At 47.1% G+C, this 15,978-nt stretch overlaps 1 protein-coding gene across 4 annotated transcripts; it reads right to left on the bottom strand.

Moving 5' to 3' along the window:
• Nucleotides 1-74: 74 nt before the first annotated feature.
• AAAS (aladin WD repeat nucleoporin) lies at nucleotides 75-14,460 on the bottom strand. 4 transcript variants are annotated; one of them, XM_059185195.1, is made up of 16 exons: nucleotides 14,363-14,460; nucleotides 13,406-13,533; nucleotides 10,245-10,300; nucleotides 9,837-9,928; nucleotides 9,593-9,639; nucleotides 9,263-9,361; nucleotides 8,839-8,982; nucleotides 2,281-2,401; nucleotides 1,815-1,939; nucleotides 1,557-1,617; nucleotides 1,333-1,423; nucleotides 1,049-1,142; nucleotides 870-937; nucleotides 650-731; nucleotides 463-547; nucleotides 75-328 (listed from the first exon to the last, which is right to left on the bottom strand). In XM_059185195.1, exons 3-16 carry the CDS (start codon nucleotides 10,291-10,293, stop codon nucleotides 104-106), a joined length of 1,383 nt encoding a protein of 460 aa, XP_059041178.1. In that variant the 5' UTR covers nucleotides 10,294-10,300; nucleotides 13,406-13,533; nucleotides 14,363-14,460; the 3' UTR covers nucleotides 75-103. The 4 variants fall into 4 exon arrangements, with proteins under 4 accessions (XP_059041178.1, XP_059041176.1, XP_059041177.1 ...); XM_059185193.1 differs by having other exon boundaries at nucleotides 14,201-14,440; XM_059185194.1 differs by lacking the exon at nucleotides 14,363-14,460 and adding an exon at nucleotides 14,056-14,179.
• Between the last annotated feature and the right edge of the window lie 1,518 nt (nucleotides 14,461-15,978).

The raw sequence follows: 15,978 nt of genomic DNA, 5'->3' as shown, positions 1-15,978 counted from the left end.
CCCAAAGTCCATGCCTTTTTTTTTCTTCACTAGACACTAGTGCAACTCCCTGGAGAAAAAGTCTTGTAACGGAGTGGAAAACAACAAAAGAGACTTTTTATTATTAGAAGTGGGAGTGAGGAGAGTGGGACTGGGCAGGCGGTGGCCCTGAGAGAGGGTCCCACGGGGCAGAGGTTGGGGATGTCTCAGTAAAGAGGGGCAAATCATGAGTAGAGCCTCCACCCCCAGCTGGGGGCTCCTGGGTTCGGCCAAGCACCGGGCTAAAACGTGGAAACTGGGCATTAACAAAGTACAGAGGGATGTGGGCAATTCGGCCAGTGGACCAGCACTGCAGAGAAGGAAAGAAAAATCAATCACAGCCAGAGCCTAGGCCCAAAGACCACATGGCAGGGCCATGCAGCAGCCACAGCGCTCAGTTCCTCCACCCTGCTCCCCAAAAGCCCAGCAGCCCTGCCTACTCACCACACTGAGCAGAGCCCCTTTGTTGAAGGAAGGATGGAAAGTGATGAGCTGTGCCTGGGCCCCTGGCTCCCCCTGGATAATGCCACTAGGGGGAGAAGGTGAGCAGGCAAATGGAGACAGGGCAAGTGAAGTAAGATGTGGGCTGGCTAATAGGGAGTTCGGACCTGATGGCCAATGTGGCACTTACCAAGGAAGCAGCTCAAACACGGGGCTGTTTCGAGTGCGAAAAAGGAGGATGACTGGTTTACCATCCTGGACCCGTGGATTTCCTATGAGAAATGGATGGGATAGGAAGGCACCCTGGAAGCAGAATCCCAAGGCAAGCAGAGAACTGTAGCCAGGACACGGAAACCCTCCATGAATGGGAAGAGGGCTGTGGCCTGAGCAAAGTCCTTCCCAACTCTTACCTTTCATGAGCACAGCTAGACGCTCCCCACTGGGGTCCCAGACCATGGAGTGAGCCTCTCCCCCAAGTCTACAAGTCAGAAGAGTTAGCTGGGAAACCTCAGCATGGTCCCTCCCACCTTTTCATAGCTTACCCACTCCCCCCAAATCCCCCCCCCCCAGCCCCAGCCATTCAGCTCACCTTTCCTCTCCATCTGGTGTCTGTACTGTTGTCTCAGACAGATCAGCCACAATGGTGGCTGACTTGGCACCTCCAACGTGCCCCTTTCCCTCCCCTGCAAGAAGGGCAGAGGCTCTGAAGTACAGGAAGCGGGCCTCTCACTGGTCCTCTACCTCACATCCATTGTAAGCATCAACACCTCTCGATCTTCCCTTTATCCTTCAGAGTAGCCTATTCTGGAGGGTTCCTGCCTCCCTCTGACTACCCCAGATATTCTGCATCCTGAGTTGCTTCCCCTGACTCACCGCAACGTTCTGGGAATGATAAGGAGTAAATGAGTGGTTCCCCCAATACAGTGAACAGCAGCCGGTTTCCATCTGGGCTCCAGCAGCCAGTCTGGGGTCAGGGAGCAAAAGGCAGGGGAACACTGGTCAGCAGGGGAATGCAGGAAGAAAAGCAGAGGATGTGGGGAGACACGCTTGGGGCACCTGGGACCCGCCTCCCCAGCTGAGTCACGGTCTCCTCTCACCTGACACCGCCCCGATAGAGTAGGCCACCTCTCGCAAGTCCACATCTGGGCCTCCCAGACCCTGTGCCGGAGAGAGGCAGGTCAAAACTCGGGACCTCTAGGTTCCAAAACCTGGTCTTCCCTCCCTTTGCCAGTCCCGGTGCCAGGTCAGAGAATGGGAACGGAACAGACGGTTCTGTCTGCTGAAGGTCCAGGAGCCAAGTGCCTTTCTCTAGGTCAGCCTTGCCCTCCCCCTCCCTCTGCCCTGCTCCCACTCACCGAAAGACAGCTGAAGGAGTGGTAGCCAGGACTTTGCTGCCATCTGGAGACCAGAGCAGATTGGTAACCCCACCTCCCCGAAACCAGGGAAGGGGAACACAGGTCTCTGTAGAGACATCCCATACCTAGGACAAAGGGGTCGGGAGTGAGAGAGGAAGCTCCAGCATCCCCATCCTATCACACAGGCTGCCTTTACAGTACAAAGACACAAAAAGGAGATGAAGCAGGAGAGGGACTGTTAAAAAAGGAATAGGTTTATATGTACAGTGACAGCAAGCAGGATTTTACATCTGAGGAATCTGAATGGTACTGCTCCTTCCCTGAGTTAAGTTTAACACTAACACTAAATGGACAATTAGTTCTCTCCACCCCACAGGGTATCTTCCACCCCCAGGTAAAGAATGCTCTTGCCTCAAGTCTGAGGAGGAGCTGAGATGACCACAAGAGGGGTTGGGCACCAACTCACCAGAATAGCAGCATCCACGGGTGATGCTGAGAGCAGCCGTCCCCCACTGGGCGCCCAGGCCAAGCTGGTGACAGGTGTGTGCCCAGGGTGAGACAGCACTTGGGCACAACCCGAGGAAGGTCTGCAGGTGGGAAACAGGGTATAAAGTCAGAAGGCAGCAAGAACACCCCCATGTCTCTGTTTCCTTACCTCCTGACAAAACCTCCATATCTCGATGACCCCTCAAATCCAGGTTAGGGGAAATGAGTAAGGGTCATGGAAGTTAAAGAGGGGGGGGGGGGGCAAGAAAGGGCACAATCACCACCATTAGGTCCATAGATGAAAATGAGTACAAGGGAGGAAGCTTCCACTGTAGGCCTCAAGGAGACACACACTTCCGACCAGCAAGGCTAGATGGTGCCGAGCCAGGGAGAAGTCCCACTCTGCCCCAGACCAGAGCCCTCTCCCCGAAGGACCCTCCAGCCTGGGGTCTGGGACCCTCTGTGATGTTATCTCAAGGTTCCAATCTCTTTTCCAGAGTTATCTGCTTTTCTGCAGAACTCACCCTGTGCTGCAAACCCTATCTTTCTATTTCCCTGTCCAAATTACTCTCTCTCCCTCTGCATGGTTTTCTGCTTGTCACAAAGATGCAGCATGGGGATCGTCGTCCACCACAAGGTTTGCGAACTTCTGACAGCACCCATGTCTCCGTCAGTGCTGTACCCCCAGGGCCACGTCCTTGGCCTGCCAGGTACACGCCACTGCCTGAATGAAGGCCATCCTCTTCCTTTTCCACCGAACAGTAAGTACCTCTAGTGCCAACAGGAGCTCAGACTGCTGATCTACAACTTTTTCTTGAACTTGACAATAAATCATAGTTCTCTTTTGAGGTCCGTTCACAGAGATCCAGCTCATTGTTTTCAGTGGCTGCCCTGTCTCCACGCCCCTGAACTGATTAACCTGAACTAATTCAGTCGTGCCTCCACAGATGGACATTTCAGCTATTTGCAATGTTTTATTGTTTCAAACAATGCTGCAGGAAATACTCTATATCCTTATGTATTCGTGTTACTATGTGTTCAGAACTTGGGGGTATAAAAGGCTTGCACTTTTATTCTTTTAAAGATTTTATTTATTTGTGAGAGAGAGCACATGCATAAGAAGGGGGAGCAGCAGACAGAGGGAGAAGCAGGCTCCTTGCAGGGAACCCAATGCAGGACTCCAATGCAGGACTCCATTCCAGGACACTGGGATCACGGCCCCAAGCCTAAAGCAGATGCTTGGCCAACTAAGCCACCCATGCGTCCGTAGGCTTGCACTTTTAAAAACATATATATGCCAACAACAAATTATTTTCTGACAAGTTTGTATCACAATACAGTCTTCTCACCAAGAAAAAAAGCACCCACTTTCCTGGTCTTGCTAATACTGGATATTATCAAACATTATAATTTTGGGGCACCTGGGTAGCTCGACCCACTGAGCCACTGCCTTCGGCTTGGGTCATGGTCTCTGGGTCCTGGGATCGAGCCCCATATTGGGCTCTTTGCTCAGCGGGGAACCTGCTTCTCTCTCTCTCTCTGCCTGCCTCTCTGCCTACTTGTGATCTTTCTCTGTCAAATAAATAAAATCTTAAAAAAAAATTTTTTTAAGTAATAAAAAGAACCATTAAAATTTTAATAATAGCATTCTGAATGACTAAAAATTATTATGTATTTTCTTTTTTTGTTGTTAAGAATTTATTTATTTATTTGTTTCTTTATTTATTTATTTGAGATAGAACAAGAGTGAGAACACAAGCAGGGGGAGCAGCAGGCAGAGGGAGAAGCAGGTTCTCCAGCAAGCAGGAAGCCCAACAAGGGGCCCGATCCCAGGACTTTAGGATCATGACCTGAGCTGAAGGCAGCTTCTTACTCAACTGAGCCACCCAGGCACTCCAATATTATGTATTTAAAAAAAAAAAATAAAAAAATTCTGTATTTTCTTCTAGTCCTTTTATTTTTACCTTTAGTTCTTTTGTCTGCTTGCAATTTATTTGTATTGAAAAAGTGTGAAGCAAGGACTACCTTTATTATTTCCTAAATGGACAGCCAATTATCCCAACCTTTATTATTTCCTAAATGGATAGCCAATTATCCCAACACTACTAAAAGTTTTTAAAAAATCTAAACTTGGGGCGCCTGGGTGGCTCAGTGGGTTAAGCCACTGCCTTCGGCTCAGGTCATGATCCAAGGGTCCTGGGATCAAGTCCAGCCAGAGATCTGGCTCTCTGCTCAGCAGGGAGCCTGCTTCCCTCTCTCTCTCTCTGCCTGCCTCTCTGCCTACTTGTGATTTCTCTCTGTCAAATAGATAAATAAAATCTTAAAAAAAAAAAAATCTAAACTTCATTGCAATGAAAAAGCCACATTTCTCATATATTAAATTCTCATATATTCTTAGATCTGTTCCTGAATGTTACACAGCTATGCTGATCTGTTTGTCTATCCTCATGCCAATTACTTTGCATTACTGTAACTTCCTAAGATATTTAATACTTGGTAGGGCAAATCTCCCCCTTATATTCTTCCTATTCAAAATTTTCTTGGCAATTGTTCCATATTTACTCTTTAATAAAAACTCTGATTATCATTTTGCCCAGTTCAGAAAACAAAACGCAGCAAAATTCTGGTTCCCAGTCCACTTAATTGGACATTTCTAGGATGATACACCTTCCTGTCCAGGCATACAGTGTATCTCTCCATTTAGTCAGCTCTTGCTTAATGTTCTTCCACAACTTCCTCCAAATGTCTAGTAGGTTAAATAAATTTAACGATTCATTCCCAGTGATTTTGGTAACTGCACACATTGTAAGCAGAATATTTTTTCCATTTCAAGTTCTCAGTGATGACTGTAGGTATAAAAGGAAAATATTACACTTTTGGTTTCCTGGATCTAGTCACCTTACTACATTTAATTAGATCAAATAGGATTTCTTAGCGGAGTCACTTGTTTTATCTAGATATGAAATCATATCTTCAAAGAAGAATAATTTTCCCTTTGTTTTCAAGACTTCACCTTTTTTCTTGTCTGACTGCACTCACTAGAATCTCCAAAAATAATGTTGATTAATAACAGTGATAATGGCAAAAAAATAAAAAATAAAAAAACAGTGATAACGGCTGGCTCAGTAGGTAGATCATGCAATACTTGATCTTGGGGTTGTGAGTTCAAGTCCTGTATCGAACACAAGATTACTTAAAAAAATAAAATCTTTTTTTTTTAAGATTTTATTTATTTATTTGACAGATACAAATTACAAGTAGGCAGAGAAGCAGGCAGAGAGAGAGAGAGAGAGAAGGAAGCAGGCTCCCTGCTGAGCAGAGAGCCCGATGTGGGGCTGGATCCCTGAACCCTGGAATCACGGCCTGAGTCAAAGGCAGAGGCTTTAACTCATTGAGCCACCCAGGCGCCCCTAAAAAAATAAAATCTTAAATAAAAATAAAAAGAGGGGGGTGCCTGGGTGGCTCAGTGGGTTAAGCCTCTGCCTTCAGCTCGGGTCTGATCCCCTGCATCAGGCTCTCTCCTCCATGGGGAGCCTGCTTCCTCCTCTCTGCCTGCCTACTTGTGATCTCTCTGTCAAATAAATAAATAAAATCTTTAAATAGTAAATAAATAAATAAAATAAAAAGGGAGCGCCTAGGTAGCTCAGTCATTAAGCATCTGCCTTCCTCTAGGGTATGATCCCAGGGTCCTGGGATCCAGCCCTGTGTCAGGGTCCCTACTCAGCAGGAGGCCTGCTTCTCCCTCTCCCACTCCCCCTGCCTGTGTTACCTCTCTCGCTGTGTCTGTCAAACAAATAATGAAAATCTTTTAGAAATATAAATACAAATAGGGGTACCTGGGTGGCTCAGTGTGGTTAAGCCTCTGCCTTAGGCTCAGATCATGATGCCAGGGTCCCAAGATTGAGCCACGCATCAGGTTCCCTGCTCAGCGGGGAGTCTGCTTTCCCCTCTCCCTCTGCTGCTCCCCCTGCTTGTGTTCTCTCTCTCTGTCAAATAAATAAATAAAATATTTAAAAATAAAATACTGTCTTTCTCATACTACTTATTGCCAGGTTTAGGTTTTAGGGTTGAGCTTTATAAAAATAAACCGGGATGCATTCTGGGACAGGAGGAGGACATCAATGGAAAAACTGGTGAATAAGGCGCCTGGGTGGCTCAGTGGGTTAAAGCCTCTGCCTTCGGCTCAGGTCATGATCCCAGGGTCCTGGGATCGAGCCCCAAATAGAGCTCTCTGCTCCGCAGGGAGCCTGCTTCCTCCCCTCTCTCTCTGCTTGCCTCTCTGCCTACTTGTGATCTCTGTCAAATAAATAAATAAAATCTTTAAAAAAAGAAAAAAGAAAAACTGGTGAAATCTGAAGAAGTTTGAGTTTAGTTAAGAACGTATAAACATCAGTTTCTTAGTGTTGACAACTGTCACGTGGTAACATAAGATGTTAACAGTGCGTGAAACAGGGGTGCCTAGGTGGCTCAGCTGGTTAAGTGTCTGCCTTCAGCTCAGGTCATGACTCCAGGATCCTGGGATTGAGTACTGCATCAGGCTCTGGGCTCAGTGGGAGTCTGCTTTTCCCTCTCCCTCTGCCCCTGGGTTCATGTGCCCGCCTGCTCTCGCTCTCTTGTTCACACTCTCTCAAGTGAATGTATTTTTAAAAATCTAAAAAAAAAAATGGTGAAACTGGGTGATGGATATTCAAAACTCTCTGTACTATCTTTGCAGCTATTCAAAAAATCTAAAATTATGCCAATATAAATTTTATTAAAAGAAAAAAAAACAGGAGCATGATTTCCAAAAATTTCTAAGTTTTCCTGTGATCTGGTCTAATTCAAATAACGTGGAGGAGAGCCTGGATCACTCGGTCAGTAGAGCATGTGACTATAATCTCAGGGGTCATGAGTTCAAGCCCCACTATGGGCTGGGCATGGAGCCTACTTCAAAAACAAACAAACAGAGATGCCTGGGTAGCTCGGTCAGTTAAGAATCTGCCTTTGGCTCAGGTCATGATCCCAGGGTCCTGGGATCAATTCCCGCATTGGGCTCCCCGCTCAGAAGGGAGCCTTCTTCTCCCTCTACTCCCTCTTCTTGTGCTCTCTCTGACACAAAAATTAATAAAATCTTAAAAAATAAAAAACACACACATACAACATGGAGGTTATCTTTTCTTTGAAATCAGACAGAACTCTCATAAAACCATGTATGCATGGCATTTTATTTTATTTTTTTAGTGACAGAGCTCATCTGTTTTAATTTCTTACACAATCCACTCTGGTTGCAAATTTTGGTAGAGAATCAAATATTTACTTTAGGGCACCTGGGTGGCTCAGTTGGTGGTAACCTGCCTTCAGATCAGGTCATGATCCTGAAGCCCGGGACTGAGTCCCACAACAGGCTCCCTGCTCCGCGGGGAGTCTCCTTCTCCTTCTGACCCTCCCCACTCTTTTGCACTTTCTCTCTCTGTCTCATTCTCTAAAATAAATAAAATCCTTTAAAAAATTTTTCCTTTAGATTTTCAATGTGATGGTCTAACTTATACGTGATATTTTGTAATAATTCTTCTAATTTCTTCCATATCTTCCATATTCCTTGCCATTCTTAAAAATACTGTACTCTGATTTTCTCTTTTACCCTAATAAGGCTGGCCATAAGGTTTTCTTCTTTACTCATAATTTAAAGGACCAGTTTCTGGGGTGCCTGGGTGGCTAAGTCATTGAGTGTCTGCCTTCAGCTTGGGTCATGGTCCTGGGGTCCTTGGATCGAGCCCCATGTCGGACTCCCTTTTCAGTGAAGAGCCTGCTTCTCCCACTCCCTCTCCCCCTGCTTGTATTCCCTCTCTCGCTGTCTCTCCCAATGGATAAAATCTTTAAAAAATAAAATAAAATAAAAATAAAGGACCAGGGGTGCCTGGGTGGCTCAGTGGGTTAAGCTTCTGCCTTCAGCTCAGGTCATGGTCCCAGGGTCCTGGGATCGAGCCCCGCATCGGGCTCTCTGCTCGGCAGAGAGCCTGCTTCCCCCTCTCTCTCTGCCTGCCTCTCTGCCTACTTGTGATCTCTCTCACTCTGTCAAATAAATAAATAAAATCTTTAAAAATAATAAATAGTAAAGGACCAGTTTCTGATTTAATATTTACTTAGTTCTCATGAGGATTCTTTTTCCAATTTCCTTGATTTCAACTTATGCCTATATAAATTCCCACCCCTACTGCCTTTAAACCTACATCTGACAGTCCTCTGAAAAAAGCAGTCTTTCTACTCCATGACCATGTATATATATATATATATATATATATATATATATACACACACACACACACACACACATATATATATATACACACACTCCCCACAATTCCAGAAGCTCCTAGTTCTGTCCCTTCCTCTAGAGTCCAGCATTCTCAGCAGCTCAACACTGACTGTAGGTCTGCTTCTCCCACCGCCCTGGAAAGTGCTTTGAAGATAAAGAACTTCCAGACCTCCTCACCACCCCTCACTGCTAATATGGGCGCAAGCCTCCGGCCAAGGGAAGACAGAGGCTGCTAGGACTCACCGGGTAGACAGAGAGGTGGGGTCCAGGGTCCAGATGAGAATGCAGGTCTGGCAGGCCACAGCCAGGACAGAGGCACTAAGGGGCTTCCAGGCCAGGGCTGCCACGTTTCGCTGCAGCCGGTGCTTCAGGGACGGGACTGTAGTGCTGTGGTGAAAGTTAAGGGACTGAGTCAAAGCAGGAACACTACAGCTCAGGGAACCAGAGTTCAGTTGAGGAGGGAAAGGCAAGAGAAGGAAGCTGACCACCCAGAGCACAGGGGTATCGTGGGACAGAAGGATAAGATAAAGATTAGATCTGGAAACAGGAAACATTATAGAGTTCAGGCCCAGGAACCTACAGGAGCCCTGGAACCAAGGTTGGAGAGGAAGGAGACTGACTTACGGAGACCGAAGAGTTGGAGCCCACCCAGTAGGAGTCCACGTACCTGCTGGCATTATACACACGGATCGAGTCATCTAGCAGGGCCACTGCGAACTTGTTGGTGTGAGGATGCCAGGCAAAGACCCGCAAGCAGCAGCTGGACCTGGGCCAGAGAAAGCATGAGGGGCCTGAACCCATCCCCCAGCCCAGAGGCTCAGATTCCCTTTCACGTGAGGACATTACTATTTTTCACCTTTTTGTGGGGGGGTGGAATAAGAATGTGGGTAATAGGAAAGGGGTGGAAGGGGTGTGTGGCTTGACTTCCCTCTCCCACTGAGAAGTTCCAAGGTTCAGGATTTCTTTCCCACAAAAGCCTCAGAGCTTGTACACTCACCAGTTTGTGACTTGGGCAAATTCAGCAATCAGATCTTCACTCCTAAGCTATGAGAACAAAGTGGACAGAGGATGCTCTGGGACAAAAGAAGCTTATTCCCTTGACTTCCCACAGGAGAGCTGGACTATTCCCACCCTCTGCAGTCTTTCTTCCCACCCCACCCTGAACTTAAGGGATGGAAAATGGAAGAGGGCAGGAATAGGGGAGCAGCAGCCAGACAGCCAGGGGAAGAAGCCCGACTTACCGACAGATGGGGGAACAGGGACCCGTGGAGGGAGGAGGCCCATCGACAGAGTGCCAGGGCCCAGCTGGACGCTGTCTTCACCCACTCAAACACTGTGGGGTTGAGGAAGCAGCTCTGATTAAACCATTCACAGGACTGTCATTGGGCACCCTTGGATAAGGAATGAGCAAGGAAAGGACAAGCATTCCCCAGGGTCTTCCACCCAACCCATACTTGGGACACCCACTCAGGATATGTGACATAGGCAGAGAGGAGAAAAGAAGACGGCACCAGAATAGACAACCGGGACAGGAAAAAGAATGCTAAAGGGAAGGGGACTGGGCCAAGAGGTATTGGGATGGATTGGGAAGAATATGAGAGGAGATGCCAACCATAAAACCAGAGAAGTCAGGAGGGAAAAGTATTTACCTTCCTCCTCTGAGTTCGCAATTTCATTCAGCACCCCAAAAAGGCCCATATCACGCCTGAGGAGAGGAAGCTGGGAGTCAGATTACTCTGACCCCTTTGGTCTCCCTCTACAAGTTATACTTACTAAAAATAAGAGCACTTAGGGGTGCCTGGCTGGCTCAGTTGGTGGAGTGTGTCTCTTAACCTCTGGGTTCTGAGTTCAGGCCCCACAGTGGGTGTAGAGATCACTTAAAAATAAAAAATTCAGGGACACCTGGGTGGCTCAGTCAATTAAGCAGCTGCCTTTGGCTTGAGTCATGATCCCAGCGTCCTGGAATCGAGACCCACATCAGGCTCCTTGCTCAGCGGGAAGCCTGCTTCTCCCTCTGCCTCTGCCTGCCACTCTGCCTGTGCTCTCTCTTCCTCTCTCTCTCTCTGAAAAATAAATTAATAAATCAAATCTTTAAAAAAAAATAAGTGAATAAAATCTTTGGGGTGCCTGGGTGGCTCAGCTTGTTAACTACCTGATTCTTGATTTCAGTTCAGGTCTTGATCTCAGCGTCGTGAGTTCAAGCCCCTTAAATGGGCTCCATGCTGGCTATGAAGCCTTCTTAAAATAATACAACATAACAAAAGTCTTAAAAAAGGTGGGGGGGCACCTGGGTGGCTCAGTGGGTTAAGTCTCTGCCTTCAACTCAGGTCATGATCCCCGGGTCCTGGGATCGAGCCTCGCATCAGGCTCTCTGCTCAGCAGGGAGCCTGCTTCCCCCTCTCTCTCTGCCTACTCGTGATCTCTCTCTGTCAAATAAATAAATAAAAATCTTTTAAAATAAAAAAAGAAGCACTCACATTTAATGAGTGCCAAGTATGTGCCATGCAATTTATTTATTATCCTTTCATTTACTTATCACACGAATCTGAATGGCATTCTGCTCATTTTACCAACAAGGCAACTAGCCTCAGAGATCTTTCAGGGCTTGGTGAGCAGGTCAGGAGATGAAGGCCTGCCCTAAGACCGTGAATGGAAAGCCACTGGAAGATTTTTGTTTTTTTTTCAAGTAATCTCTACACCCAACATGGGTTCAAACTCATGACCGAGATCAACAGTCATGCTGTACTGATTGAGCCAGCCTGGTGCCCCACCATGGAATGATTTTAAGCAGAGGAATAAACTGACCACACCAGTATTTTAAATATTTATTTATTTGAGGGAGAAAGAGAGCGAGAGAAGCAAGCAAGCACGGGCATGTGTGTTGCCAGTTGGGGGAGGGACAGAAAGAGAAAACCTTCAAGCAGACTCTCCACTGACCACAGAGCCTGAAGCGGACTCCATCTCATGACCTGAGCAGAAACCCAGAGTTGGACACTCAACCAACTGAGCCACCCAGGCGTGCCCCCACACCCCACACACACATTGGCATTTTAGAATGATTAATCTGGCTACAAATTAGAGGGGCACAAAAATGGAGAGGAGAAGACGGGTTAAGAGGCTACTTCAGGATCTGGGAAAAAGGCCAAAGTGCCCTGAACCAACAGGGCTGGAGAAAGCAGACAGATTTGAGAGGCTGAAGAAGTAGAATGAATGAGGCACCTGGGTGGCTCAGTGGGTTAAGCCGCTGCCTTCGGCTCAGGTCATGATCTCAGGGTCCTGGGATCCAGTCCCGCATTGGGCTCTCTACTCGGCAGGGAGTCTGCTTCTCTCCCTCTCTCTCTCTCTCTCTCTCTGCCTTCCTCTCTGTCTACTTGTGATCTCTCTCTGTCAAATAAATAAATAAATAAAATCTTAAAAAAAAAAGTAGGATGAACAGAATTTGAGGGCTAACTAGACATTAGTAAGAGTAACACCAAGGGAAATGCCTACATAATAATTACAGAAGCTAATACTGCCCATGGTTTGCCAAGGCCGGGCTAGAAGTTTTGCACGTATTATCTAAACCAGCCGCTATCACAACCCTACAAAATAGCTATTGTTAACAACCACATTTTTAGATCAGAGAAGAGAGGCATGAAGAGGTTGATATTATCAATATGACCTCAGTAGGAAGTAGCAGCATCAGGATTCAACCTGTCTGCCTCAGAGCCTACACTCAAGCCACCTGCTCCCAAATGAGTAGTAAGGCCATTCCTTGAGACAAACAACACAAGGTAGAAGCAGGTTTGGAAAGAAAAATGAAGACACTGGCTTTGAACATACTGAGTGAGTGAAAGCTTGAAGAAGAGCCAAGTGAGGGTACCTGGCAGACAAGGGAACACCCAGGTCTGAACTTTTGAGTCCAGCCCAGGAAACCACCCCTTCAGGGACATCAGAAAGAGGTGGGACAGAAAAGGCAGAGAATCAGCAGCTGAAGAGGTAGGCAGTGGGAAAGAGCCTGGGACTGAATAACCTATCAAACAATAAATGGCTGTTTAACTTCACTCACACAAAAATATCCAAATTAAATGGTACTATGATAACAAATTAAATGGTATTATGACAACAAATATCTAAATCTGGTAGCATGTGTGGGACTGTAAATATGTAGAATTTCAATGGAGGACTATTTGGCAACAGCTCACAAAATTACAAATGGACATACCCTTTGAAGCCTCCTACTAGATTTGTAGGAATTTATCCTACACGTGACAGTGATAATAACTAACCCTTGAAGGTCTTAATATGTGCCAGGCACTGTTCTCTGAGTGCTTTATATCCATTAATTCATTACATCATCACTACAACCTTGTAAAATCAGTCCTGTTTTACAGATGGGGAAAGTGAGGGACCAAGTGATTAAGTAACTTTCCCAAGATCACACAGTTATAGAGTGACACAGCCAGGAATGGAATCCAGGCAGTACGGCTCCACTCCAAAACGTGCTAAATGAATGACCTAAATATGAGATTATTCACTGCAACATTATCCCTAACCTTGCTGAGCTTCAGGTAAAGGCTCAGAAAGTGCTAAAGACACGAAAAGGGGGTAGGGAGTAGGCTCACTTAAACCAGAAAGCAAGGCAAATCACTGGAGTTGAAATGAACTTCTGTCAACTTAGGTTTTCCAATAAGGACTGCTTATTTGTTATAATGAATGATATACAGGACTGAGCTAGACAGAGCCTGGGAGCCCAAGGCAGGGGGAAGGTGACCCCAGCTTCTCCAGGATCTGCAGACCATGGTCCAGGAGACCCTTTGCCACGTCTCACCATATGTTGATGCATCTCTTCCACACTTGCTCCCGGTGATGGATGAAGGCAGTTCTTGTGCCATGGTCCAGCCTCCCAGGGGTCTTCAGGGGATCCTTCGTCAGGTTCAGGACAGGAAGATTGATCCACTACAGGCCAGAAGTGAGAGGTGTGACAATCAATCAGTCTCTTCCCCAGATCTCTGCTGAACTCCTTGCCATCTCCAAACTGCAGCTGGGCTAGGAATAAGAGGCTCCAGAGACCTGTTTCCCATCCCATAAACCTAATCCTTGTGGGAAAGCGAAACAGAGCTTAACTCCCTTATCTGTAAAACCGGCATAGTTCATACGGTTGCTGTGATTATTAGATCTTATAACATGTGTGAGGCACACCTGATTCAGTCTCTTTCTTACATAGCAAACGCTCAATAAATAGTTGTTTCTCTCCCTTTTCTTTCACAGGAACTCCGTGGTTAAAAAAAAAAAAAAAAAAAAACCACTCCAGATTGTGCCTTCCCAGCTCTCCCAGATACTGTCCTCAACTTTTCAATAGTTCTCCTACACCCTCATATCCCTTGAATTCTCCCTCATTCTTTCCATTCCCTCTAGGGCCGCCCCACAGCTCCTCAACATCCCTCACCCTCCAATCCCAACCCTAAAATACATTCCAACCCTTCTAGTCTCAAGTCTGGGCCAGGCTGCTTCCTTGGCTAGGCGGAGGACCGCAACCCCCGCCCGGCTGCGGGGCCTCAGGTCCCCCATTTTCCCGGGCCCCGCCCCCATGCCTGTCGGTCCCCTCCCTCCTCGCTCCGGCCACCTGGCCCCGGAAGTCGGGAGGCGGACTCTCATAGCTATTGCCTGTCGCCAACTCGTTATTGTGCTCGTATAGGGTGACTTGACCCCTAGGCGGCGGCGGAGGGAACAATCCCAGGGAGCACATCTTGCCGGTCTCGAGGCCGTCTGGAATCGGTGAACTCACGGATCGCGCTTCCCTAACTCTTAGTTCCCGGGCTAGATTCGGATCCGTACGGGTAGCCGTGTGGGACAAACGGCGCTGCAAAATTCAACGGAAGTGAGGGGAAGAGTAACGCAGAACACGAACGCGTGCGCAGTCCCGAGACAAACTTCCAGAGTGTCCTCGCGCGCCGCTTGGTGGCCGGAGGGGGAACGGCGCGAGCTTGTCCGCGGAGTCAGCCCCTAGTTAAGGGTCAGAGTGGGTGGGTGGGTGTGTGTGTGTGGTGTCAGGGTGGGCGTGTGGAGGGGGTCAGGGTGGGCGTGTGTGTGTGTTTTCCGTGAGACTGTGTGTGTGTGTGTTTTCCGTGAGACTGTGTGTGTGTGTGTGTGTGTGTGTTTTCCTTGAGACTGTGTGTGTGTGTTTTCCGTGAGACTGCTTCCCCCCCAATTCCGAATTCCGCAACACAGTTTCCCACTCACCCTCTAAATGCTTGGAAAGCCCCAAATTAGCCACGTTCAAGGAAGTATCTAATTAAACCCTCCCAGGACTGTGGATCATCCGGAGGAAAACTCGGACTGTCTGGGGCAGCTGGCTGGGAAGCTGAGGGAAAAGCCTCCGGGAGGAATAAAGTCAGGAGAGACCTTGGGAGTGAGAGGGATGTGCCAACCAAAACCTCAGGCCCCAGGGGTTACCAGTGGAGGGCGAGTGAGTTGGAAAACAGTGACGTTTCCTGAGCACCTATTATAAAGTACTTGTATAATCTGTTTTTTTCTTAAATATTTTACATATTTATTCACGAGAGACAGAGGGAGAAGCAGGCTCCCTTCTGAGCAAGGAGCTCTATGTGGGACTCCCATCCCAAGACCCTGGTATCAAGACCTGAGCAGAAGGCAGAGGCTTAACCCACTGAGCCACTCAGGCACCCCAAGGGTTTGTATAATCTTTACAACAACCCCATAAGGGGTGTACTGTTCTAGCACCATGAGGAGAGTGACACACAGAGATTATACCAAAACCAGGCATTCTGATTTAAGAATAAAAATGAGATTGGGGCTCTGGGCTGGCTCAGTCCGTGGAGCCTGCGACTCTTGATCTGGTAGTGCCAAGTTTCAGCCCCATGCTGGGTGTAGAGTTTACTTAAAAAATAAATAAAATATATTTTTTAGTAAAGAAGAAAAAGAGGGGCTCCCGTGTGGCTCAATCAGTTAATTGTCTGCCTTGGGCTCAGGTCATGATCCCAGAGTCCTGGGACCAGAGCCCCACCTCTGCCTCCCTGCCCAGCAGGGAGTCTGGTTGTCCCTCTCCTTCTGCCCCCACCTCTGGCTTGTGTTCATGCTCTGTCTCTCTCTTTTAAATATTAAAGAAGAAAAGTGAGATTGATTTTATTCTGATTCCAAAGGATAGAACTAGATTGCAGAATAGAGACTCCTCTTAAAGCTGTGTGATTTGGGAAAGTGTTTGAATTCTTCGGGCCTCAGCTTTGTCACTTTTGCAGTGTCCTAATTATTTCCCATGGTTGTTTTCCGTACTAAATAATGGAAATGAAGCCATTTAATAAATTTTAAGTACTAAACAGTTGATTAGCCCTAACTCTGCCATGAACTAAGTGACCTTGGGCTTTGGTTTGTTCATTTAATAAG

Source organism: Mustela lutreola, chromosome 8, assembly GCF_030435805.1.
Source record: "Mustela lutreola isolate mMusLut2 chromosome 8, mMusLut2.pri, whole genome shotgun sequence".
Classification (NCBI taxonomy): Eukaryota; Metazoa; Chordata; class Mammalia; order Carnivora; family Mustelidae; genus Mustela; species Mustela lutreola.
Note: the sequence above shows the minus strand (reverse complement) of the source record. Positions and strands in the feature narration are given on the sequence as shown.